At 55.7% G+C, this 9,539-nt stretch overlaps 3 protein-coding genes across 4 annotated transcripts; 2 read left to right on the top strand and 1 right to left on the bottom strand.

Annotated features, from left to right (window-relative positions):
• The first annotated feature begins 72 nt into the window (after positions 1–72).
• GPANK1 (G-patch domain and ankyrin repeats 1) lies at positions 73–3,517 on the top strand. 2 transcript variants are annotated; one of them, XM_081247783.1, is made up of 4 exons: positions 73–368; positions 937–1,108; positions 1,380–2,096; positions 2,853–3,517. In XM_081247783.1, exons 3-4 carry the CDS (start codon positions 1,486–1,488, stop codon positions 3,295–3,297), a joined length of 1,056 nt encoding a protein of 351 aa, XP_081103909.1. In that variant the 5' UTR covers positions 73–368; positions 937–1,108; positions 1,380–1,485; the 3' UTR covers positions 3,298–3,517. The 2 variants fall into 2 exon arrangements, with proteins under 2 accessions (XP_081103909.1, XP_081103908.1); XM_081247782.1 differs by having other exon boundaries at positions 1,383–2,096.
• A 418-nt stretch (positions 3,518–3,935) lies between these two features.
• On the top strand, positions 3,936–7,068 carry LOC308624507 (uncharacterized protein C6orf47). The gene has a single exon (XM_081247784.1). The coding sequence runs from the start codon at positions 5,345–5,347 to the stop codon at positions 6,236–6,238; it is 894 nt and encodes a 297-aa protein (XP_081103910.1). The 5' UTR covers positions 3,936–5,344; the 3' UTR covers positions 6,239–7,068.
• A 56-nt stretch (positions 7,069–7,124) lies between these two features.
• APOM (apolipoprotein M) lies at positions 7,125–9,507 on the bottom strand. The gene is made up of 6 exons (XM_081247786.1): positions 9,042–9,507; positions 8,504–8,658; positions 8,142–8,215; positions 7,950–8,048; positions 7,674–7,772; positions 7,125–7,268 (listed from the first exon to the last, which is right to left on the bottom strand). The coding sequence occupies exons 1-6, from the start codon at positions 9,153–9,155 to the stop codon at positions 7,243–7,245; spliced, it is 567 nt and encodes a 188-aa protein (XP_081103912.1). The 5' UTR covers positions 9,156–9,507; the 3' UTR covers positions 7,125–7,242.
• Positions 9,508–9,539: the final 32 nt, after the last annotated feature.

Below are 9,539 nucleotides of genomic sequence, written 5' to 3' on the forward strand. Positions count from 1 at the left end.
GCGAGGCCCCTGAGGGAGACGCTCGGGGGCGGGGCGCAGCAAGGGGCTGCGAGGCTCCACCGGAAGCGGAAAATCAGTATCGCGTTCTGGGCCAGGGAGCCTGGGAAATATACTCGTGTGATTCCAGGGACCGTGGGTTCGAGAAGGGCGGGGAGAGGAACAAGGCTGCCGGGGTCGTTTCCTGCCGCACCCCTCACACAGCGAGCCTCAGGCCCCGGCGCGGCTCCGCTTCCCAGGGCATTGACCTCATCCGCTCCAGCCAGCCTGGTCCTTATCGCCTGTCGAGCTCCTTGCCCGAGTCAGCCCGCCAAGGAGAACCCCGAAGGGGCCCATGCTTCACCCCGGGGTTTGGGCTCCGGAGGCGGGAGGTGAGGCCGGGTTCCGTGCTGAGGGACCTGGGTAGGGTGTACTGGGCTGAACTGAACGGCGACAGAACCAGGACGGCCCCGTGCGCTAACCTGAGGTGGTGCCAGCCATTCTGCTGCTTGTTCCCCTGCACTTCTGCATTTCCTCTCAGGGCTTGAACGGGGCTGCTGCAGGCGCTAAGTGTGACCTTCGAACCCTCGTCAGAGTAATGGTCAGGGGCTGTGAGACGTTATTTCTTCTCACGGTTTCTGGGCATTCTCCACCTCAGAGCCTTTCTTAACCCCGAGACTGGTTTCCCAGGGACAGAAAATGAGCTCGGAGCGGGGGCCGCCTTGAGGGAGGCGAAGGGCATTGTGGGGGCGTTATGTAAAAGCAGCACCCCAACCGACGGATCCTTCTCGGTCCTCGCGCTACCTGGGCACGTGGTGCGTTGCGCGTATGCTATTGGAACGATTCCAAGGCGGGAAACAGCCCGGCGCTTGCGCGCGCCTGCGCCCTCAAGTAATTGCCCCCACCCCAAGCCACGCATGCGGCTTTGTATCGTGTGACTCTGTCGATTCCTTTGCTTAGAGTAGCGCCATTTTGCAGTACGGAAGCTACGAAACAACACAGGGTGGAACCTCTCCCTGAAATCTGCTTCCTGCTTCCGGAGAATTGTCAAGTCTGTTTTTGTTTGGGAAGACGTTACCCGAAATAGGATCGAGGAAGATTTAAAGAGCCAGGCTGATTGTTTTTCTTAACGGTATGTCTTACGCGGTGGTAAAGTAGCCTCAGAGAGGCTATTATTTATTGTTGATGAGGATGGGAGTGGGGGCGGAGCGCAGGACCTCTGGGCAGCAGTCTTACGGAGACTTCTTTGTTAACCTTAACTAAGGGGCATGGTCTGTTACTGTAGGATTTCCTGTTTTTCCACATGATCTATGGTCCTCAGGCCCTGCAGGGTCCTAGGTTGTGGGGTCACTTTTGGGTTAGGAGGGGATTTTTGACGCTAAGGATACTTTTCCTTCTCCCAGCAGGTGTCTGGAGGTGGCTCTGGTCACTGCAGGACCACCAGGGGCTTGGCTTCCTTGTCTCATCCTCCCCCTGCCTAGTCTCATTTTCCCAGATCTCCCAAGAGCCATGTCCTGGGCCACCCTCATTAACTTTACCCGAGCCACTGACCCCAGTGATCTCTGGAAAGATGGGCAGTTGCAGTCACAGCCTGAAGAGCTGAAGCCCACCCTGGATGGGGCTGCAGCCCGGGCTTTCTACGAAGCCTTGACTGGGGATGAGAGCAGCACTCGTGAACCCCAGAGGGCTCAGCCTGAGTCTGCCAGTAAGAGAAAGAGGAAGAGACGAAGAATGATGAGGGAAGCTGCAGCAGGAGTATCAGGAGGACATGGACAAAGGAGCTCCCTTGAGGCAGAGGACAAGATGACCCATCGGATACTGAGGGCAGCCCAGGAGGGGGATGTGGCAAAACTAAAAAGACTGTTGGATCCCCATGAGGCAGGGGGAGCTGGGGGGAATATCAACGCTCGAGATGCTTTCTGGTGGACCCCCCTGATGTGTGCTGCCCGAGCAGGCCAGGGGGCAGCTGTGCGCTATCTCCTGGGCCGTGGGGCTGCCTGGGTGGGGGTCTGCGAGCTGGGTGGCAGGGATGCTGCTCAGCTGGCAGAAGAAGCCGGCTTCCCTGAGGTGGCCCGCATGGTCAGAGAGAGCCCCAGAGAGACGAGGAGTCCAGAGAGCCGGTGAGGGGAAGCCCTATATCTTCCGTTGTGTTCTTTCCTTCCTAGCTACTCCACACCAGAGGCCCCAGAACAGAGCTGGAGGGTTGGTTCTCTCCCCTGTCCTCTAGTGTAGGCTAATAAGGCAGTCTGGTTACAGACATGAGCTCCCTGGGTTTATTTTTTTGTATTTTAAAAATTTATATATTTATTTACTTTTTAGTTTTTAATTTTGTATTTTTTTATTGAAGCATAGTTCATGTATAATACTATATAAATTACAGCTATACAATATTAGTGATTCACAATTTTTAAAGGCTATAGTCCATTTAAAGTCATCATAAAATGTTTGCTATATTCCCGTGGTTACCCACTCCCTGGGTTTAAATCCTGACTGTACTTACTTGGGCAAGCAACCGAATGTCCATGTGCATCAGTTTCGTCATCTAAGAAATGGGGCAATAAGAGCACCTTTCTCAAAGGGTTGTTAGTATTAAATGGGTTAATATATGTAAAGTGCTAGAACAGTGCTTGTAGCATAGTAAGCACTATACAAACATTAGCTATAGTAATTATTCCTCCCTCACCCAAGAGCCTTGTGAGTACTTTTAACCTTCTCTTCTCCCACCTATCCCCCTTTGGGTCCCTCGTTGCTAAGTGGGGAGGAAGGCAATTTGTTCCTCAGCAGAAGTACTGGAAGGACCCTGTCCCACCCTGCCACCCACCTCTGAGGCCTAAACCCTTGCGCTGCCCTTAACCCTTTCTTTTTTTTCTCTGCAGGTCCCGATCCCCCTCCCCCCAGTACTGTGAGACTTGTGATGCCCACTTCCAAGACTCTAATCACCGTACCTCCACTGCTCACCTGCTGTCATTGTCCCAGGATCTCCGGCCCCGCAACCTGCCCCTTGGGGTGCCTACCTCCAGCCCAGGCTTCAAGCTGCTGCTGAGGGGGGGCTGGGAGCCTGGAATGGGGCTGGGACCCCGGGGCGAGGGTCGTGCCAATCCCATCCCCACTGTCCTCAAGAGGGACCAGGAAGGATTAGGCTACAGATCAGCACCCCAACCCCGAGTTACACATTTCCCAGCTCAGGATACACGGGCAGTGGCTGGGAGGGAGAGAGCCCCTAGGGTGACCACACTGAACTGGAAGGAGGAGAGAAGGCAGGAGGAGAAGGACAGGGCCTGGGAGCAGGATCTGAGGACATACATGAACCTTGAGTTCTGACCTTGGCAAGTTCTGACCCTGGTCTGCTGCTGAAGTCTGAACTTGGGCCCCTGACCTAGGCACTTGGGCTTCTGCTTCCTGGGGTCTGCCCAGGTTCCAGACCTTCAGGTTTTGATCAGTGGGCTCTGCCTTTGGGAGAAAAGAGGCTGAGAGTTGAGAAATAAATCAAGCTTCTCCCCCTCTTTGGTGTTCTATTCACTTTTCTGGAAGCTGTTGCAGGGAAGCCAAACAGGCTGGGGGCCACGTGAAATTCCACCTGAGCCGGAAGAGGCAGCAGCTCTGCTAGGTGGTACGATAGGGTCACCTCCCTGCCAGTCTGGTTCGCTTCTAGTCCCAGCCACTGCCCAGAGTGCCGCACCTGTTGTTTCAGTCCCTGAACCAGGAATTACCCATCTCTATGCAAGTCTAACTTCCCCCAGAAGGCATCCCCTGCACACTCCATCCAATCACTGATTTCACAAAGTTCATACACTATGTGCTAAGAATAGGGAGTAAGAGACTTTCCCAGTCTACAGGTTGCTCATAGCTGGAGGAGACAGGATGTGATCAAATACAATGCGTGGTGATAGAGGAGGTCAGGGAAGGCTCAGAGGTGATGAGAGTGGGTAGGGTCTTGCAGGAAGAGGCCAGTGTGATAGGAGGGCCTAAGATTATTCAGCCTGTAGGCTATTAGCTGAAAACTGGGACCAGAACTCTGGCCTCCCAAATAATACACTTTAAGCCAAGGTTCTTCATTTTGATACCTGAAAACTCCTGAGGGCAGGAAGCACATCCTATTTGTCTTCACTTGTCCGTCCCACACTTCCTCTCCCGCTCCTCCCTTCTGCTGCTCATACTAGGTGCCAGGCACATGAAGCGCTCACTGTCGTCAAATCCAAGAGGTAAAATCCGTGCATGGAGGAGCAAGGAAGGGCTACTTAAGTCCCAAGCCTCCTCTCAGCTTTCTTTTCCGGAAAATCCTTTCATGAAGTCATAAGAAAAGGGGACTAAAGGGGGCGGGCGAGTTTAAGGGAACACTGGCGTCACGGGGGCTCTAGACGACGAAAAGGGAAAGCTGGGTTTACATTCAGGCGTTGGGTCCCCGTGATCTTGACTCTGCGCCCCGCGGTACGGCCCGGTGCGCACTGATGGCGCGCACAAGCACCGCGGGCGGGGGGCGGTGGTGGATCGGCAGGGTCCGCCCCGCGAGCTGCGGGCTCCGCCTCCGCCTGGCCGTCTAGGCCCGGTGCAGCTGCTTCCGGGCTCTGCGGCTCCGGGCGGATCCGCGAGGCCGCGGTCCGGACGCTGGGCCCGGGAGGGGCTGCAGCGCCTGGACGCCTGGCTCCCCAGGCAGGCTCGCGCTTTGCCTCGCAACCGGGATCTCCGAAGACATCTCCGGCCTAACCTCGCGGGGACCGAGCCTCAGCTGCGTGCTCAGGGGCCGGTGGGGCCACTTTATAGGGTTCATAGCCCTCTGAATCAAGGGACGAACGTTGCTGGCTGGAGTTTGCCGGATACCTCTTCCCTCACTCACCTAACAGGAGACTTCTTCCTGAGCTGCCTTAGGGCAGCAGTTCAGGACTCTCCCGCTCCGAAGCACCTAGGACCCAGGGCCACCTTCCTTCCTTCCTTCTTGGATGGAGACGCTCCTCCCCCGTTTCTGGGGCACCTTGGGGCGTAGCCTTGGTGAGTGAAACTTGGGGTGCTGCCTGCTGGGAAAGAAACCTGGAAATCAGGGAGGACACTGGGGGGGTGACCTAGGCTTTGTCAGATCCTGAGACTTGGAATCTTGTGTGCTGGGTGGTGGTGGTGAATGAACTTGGATGTGCCTTTCTTTACCTCAAAACCGTAAAGGAAACAAGCCGCTTGACACACTTGAGGCTGCATGACCATCCAGGGAAGTGGGGAGCCACTTCTGAATTCAGAGTAGGACTCACCAGAAGATACCTGTTCTTCTGAGCCTGAACAGACTGTGGCTTCTGAGGAAACCCTCAACCCCCAAACCTGAGAGTCTAAGCAGTGCCAGGAAGCAGCCCCAGAATTTGGGGGCTCATTACACACCCCAACCATGTTCCTGCGACAGCTTGGTGGCTGGCTACCTCGCCCCTGGGGCCGCTGGAAATCAACGAGGCCTGACCTGCCCGCCCCAGAACCCAGACGGATGGACAGCTCCTCTGAGAATTCAGGGAGTGACTGGGACAGTGCCCCAGAAACCATGGGAGATCTGGGGCCTCCTAAGACCAAGGACTCAGGTGCACAGAGGAGCTCTGGGGCTGCTCCAGAACCAAGCAGGGAGTCCCAAGTTGAGCAACTGGGGTGCAAACGAATGGATTCTCTCAAGTGGGACAAGACCGTCGCTAGCACTCAAGAGTCTGGGAGATTGGAGGCTGGAGAGACCATTCCCAAACTAGGATGGGATCCTGTGGACTCAGGTGGCACCAGGAAGCCTGGTGTGTCCCCTGAAGAGGGACTGAGCCCCCCTGGGCCTGAAGCCCCAGCGGAGAAGCCTGGCCAGCGTCAGAAGCTGCTGGGCTGGTTGCGGGGGGAAACAGGTGGGGGAGCAGGGGCTCCCTACCAGTACCTGGGGGACCCAGAGGAGTGTCTGCAGATCTCCACCAACCTGACCCTGCACCTGCTGGAGCTCCTGGCCTCAGCCCTGCTAGGGCTGTGCTCAAGGCCCTTGCGGGCAGCCTTGGACGCGTTGGGCCTGCGTGGACCGCTGGGCCTCTGGCTGCATGGGCTACTGTCCTTCCTGGCTGCCCTGCATGGGCTCCATGCCGTGCTGAGCCTACTTACCGCTCACCCCCTGCACTTTGCCTGCCTCTTTGGTCTTCTACAGGCCCTGGTGCTGGCTGTCAGCCTCCGGGAGCCCAGTGGGGATGGGGAGGCCACTGACTTGGAGGGCGAGAAGTTGGGGAGGGAGGGTGAGGAGCAGAGGGGAGACCCAGGAAAGAGGCTGTGACCACGGGGTGGGGTGTGGCCCAGCGTCCCACCCTCAGTGGGTTGGGAGCAAGGGTGAAGATAGTGTGGGGGCACGATCCACATTGTAAGCACAGGGACCTCAGGGATGGGGCAGAAACCCCGGAGTATGAGGGCACAGAGCCCCCGCCCCCCTTCACACACAGGAGAGCTGTTTAGGGTGTCTGTGTTTATGGACAGTGGGGGCATTGGCCTTGAATTCACCAGCTGTTGTTAATTTTTGCTTTTACATTTCTCCCACTTCCAGTTTTTTTTTTTCCCACCTCCGCTTTTTAAAAACCAAAAAAAAAAAAAAAAAAAAAAAAAGTGTGGTGGTGGAGAATAAAGACTGAAGGGTCTTCTCTACCTTTCAAAACTCTCCAGGGGTGGAGGAGACTAGAGGCAAGACAGACAGACCTCTGGGTGGGGTAAGAGGGTGGTTGAGAGACTCAAGGGATCCTGTGGATCCTGGGATCTGTGCTCTCTGGGAAAGAGTGGCACTGCTAGGTGGGTGGATTAGGGAGTCTGGATGGGGTTCCCACAGGTGATGGGGAGCCTTCAGGGGGGATCTGGGTGTTCCTAGGAGCCAGAGGGAGTGGGGATGGTGCTGGCAGTGTTGGCAGGAGGGCCAGCTCAGAGGGGCTGGCAGCTCATAGGCAGTATGGGGAGCACTGGAGTTTGCAGACCCCACTGGGGGGTTGGCTTTGCTCACTCAGCAATAAATAACTGTGTCACACCAAATCCTAAATACACCACGAAGAGTGAGAGTTACTGTCACTCAGTGTCCTTCCTGACGCCGTCCAGCTGGGGGCTTAGGTGGTAGGAGGTCCAGAGGGAGTATTGAAATGGGGGGAGTGGGACTGATGTTGGGAGACAAACCCCCAAATGAGATGAGGATTGAAAAATCATCTTTATTCTTGAAAGGGAGTTAAGAGTCTCCAGCTTCTCCCCCCACCACAATCTCAGTTCCCACTGTATCCATCTGGGGGGCACAGATGAAACCACAGGTCAGTTACTGGACAGCTCACAGGTCTCTGGTGGGAGGAGGGAGAAAAAAAGAGGATGAAAAGGAAGGAGACCCAGGGAGAGAGGCAAGGTTGATGGTAATGGGATGAGGAAGAATGCACTCCCTCATTCCCCCGTGTCAGAGAAGGGGTCTCTGAGGCCTTTTTTCCTACAGACCTCTGCCCCCTGTCTGCCCCGTCTGCCCCTTTTATCCACTGCCAACTCAGAAACCTCTCTCGAGTATCCCAGAGCCCATCCTGGCTCCCTGTGGTGCCATCACAGTCTGTGACACAAATGGAAGTGTCAACACAGCCAATGTGATGATGTCGGCCTTTGGCCATGCCCTCTGGTGACACCACTTGAGTCCCTTTCATCCAGCGCTCACAGAAGACTTGGTGAGTCCTACTTGTTTTCTCTGGGACTCTACCCCTCACCTTGATTCCTGGGAGTCAGTAAGAAGGCCTTAAAGTCGAGGCAGGAGGTCAGGGACTGGAATTCCTCCACACACTTCTCGGGAGGGTGTGGTGAGCGATCTGGAAGAGCAAGGCAAGGCCCGTGAAAGCCCATGCTTCTCAGCACCGCCCCTGGTGAGGCCCTCATGGAAGCACGAAGCCCTTCCTGGGATGATGTCACGGAGCCCAGAGAAAGGGGCTCTCTTGCCCCCCGCCCCCGCTTCCCCCCAGCGCTTCCTGCCTGGCACCCTCACTCACTGTAGAGGAGGAAGCGCTGGTAACCCTGGCCTGTCTCTTTCAGCATGATTCCGCCTGGGCATGCGCTGGAGAAGAGCTTGGTCTTCATGTCAGGGCGGCCTGTCAGGGTGGGTGGGGAAAGTGTGAGGACTGAGGTACAGAAGCAAGCAAGCCCAGGGGGCTTGAGGAGAGTGAGGGCTGGAGAGAACCAACCTTCGGTTCTGAGATCTGTGCTCCCCTCAGACAGGTGGTAGATCCATTTCCGGGGCGCACAGAGCCCATTTTTCCTGCAGAGGTGGTGGTGACAAGGAAGAAAGACTGAGTGACACCTCAACCACTCAGTACCAGCCTCTATTTATTCCATCTTATTCCCTCTTGAAGCCTGGCTCCCCTTGGGTTTCAGGCTACCAAGGGATGGTTAGGTCCCTATCTCTCCGGAGGGAAACTAATAGAGCTGTTGAACTCAAGTGGACCAAGAATAATGGATGTGCCAAAGAGCCCAGCTCCTGTGGGCGGGTGCTCACACTTGAGGCAGAGACCGTACCTACTGGTGCCTCTGCCTCCTCACCACTCACGTGCGGATGGTAGCTCGAAGCTGGAGCTGCATGGGGGCAGAGCCCACGGCCATGTTGAAGACAATGTTGTCCACAGGGTCAAAAGTCGCCAACTCCTCCTTGGTGGGAGCTGCCCCTGCGATAAAGTACCACCGGCCCAGGTGGGGCTCTGGGAACTGGAGAGACGACGAGGGGAGCAGAAGAAGGTGGGTCTCACTACAGAATCCATTCAACCTCTTCATCAGTCAGAACGACAATGCTTAGGGGTGAAGGTGTTGGCTGCCTTTTTCCAACTGAGGGTTGGATCCACGACAAGGAGTCATTAAATGACTTTTCCTCTTTGCCCCTCCTCAGTAAACCCCACCTCCCAATTCTACATGTCTTCACATCGATGACCACAGTACTAATATTTTTTTTTACTTCTTGCTTTCATCATCACAACACCCACACCCTCTTCCTCCCTTCCTTTCCCAGTGTGGCTTTTTGGTCATCCTAGGCCACTTCTCAAGGCCCCCCCAACCCCCAACCCGGCAAAGCTTCCCACATTCTCAGTCCATACCTCTTTCCCATCTAGTCCTTCCGTTGTCAGCTGCCTGTGCTCAGGGCACTGGTAGATGGAGTTAAGGAGAACGCCACAGAGGTAGAGTAGAGCTGCCCACATTTGGTGGAACATCTTCAGGCAGGAGGGAGCTGGGGGTCTGCGTGGAGTGGCTGGTGCCTTAACTGCTCTCCCCCACTGGCTGCTCAGTCCACTCTGCTTCCAGCCCCCTTGCCTCGACCCTTGACCCTTTCACCTGCTAATGAGTAACTTCAACCTTGTTTTCCAACCCAAGCCTGGATTACTTACAGTGTTTGGGACTTCCTCCCCATCTTCTCAATGCAACTACTCCACAATACATCCTGGCATGTCCAGGGTGTCCCAGGAATTAAGAGAGCTGAGCCCTCCAGGTAGGCCTGTGGTCTTTTAACCCATATCTGAGCTGGGATATCTGCTGTGCTGTGCAGCACTGAAGAGAAGTGGATTGATTCTTTCATTCGCTCACTTAGCAAACTGTTT

This window comes from Mesoplodon bidens (assembly GCF_964165515.1).
Source record: "Mesoplodon bidens genome assembly, chromosome: 10".
NCBI lineage: Eukaryota > Metazoa > Chordata > Mammalia > Artiodactyla > Ziphiidae > Mesoplodon > Mesoplodon bidens.

Bases quoted from the DNA above. Each gene is read 5' to 3' on its own strand.
- GPANK1 (XM_081247783.1), top strand. From the start codon at position 1,486: ATGTCCTGGGCCACCCTCATTAACTTTACCCGAGCCACTGACCCCAGT. The intron at 2,097-2,852 runs GTGAGGGGAAGC...TTTTCTCTGCAG, and splicing joins ACGAGGAGTCCAGAGAGCCG to GTCCCGATCCCCCTCCCCCC.
- LOC308624507 (XM_081247784.1), top strand. From the start codon at position 5,345: ATGTTCCTGCGACAGCTTGGTGGCTGGCTACCTCGCCCCTGGGGCCGC.
- APOM (XM_081247786.1), bottom strand. From the start codon at position 9,155: ATGTTCCACCAAATGTGGGCAGCTCTACTCTACCTCTGTGGCGTTCTC. The intron at 7,773-7,949 runs GTGAGTGAGGGT...TTGCTCTTCCAG, and splicing joins CCAGCGCTTCCTCCTCTACA to ATCGCTCACCACACCCTCCC. The intron at 7,269-7,673 runs GTGAGGGGTAGA...TCCTCCCACCAG, and splicing joins ACTGACTCCCAGGAATCAAG to AGACCTGTGAGCTGTCCAGT.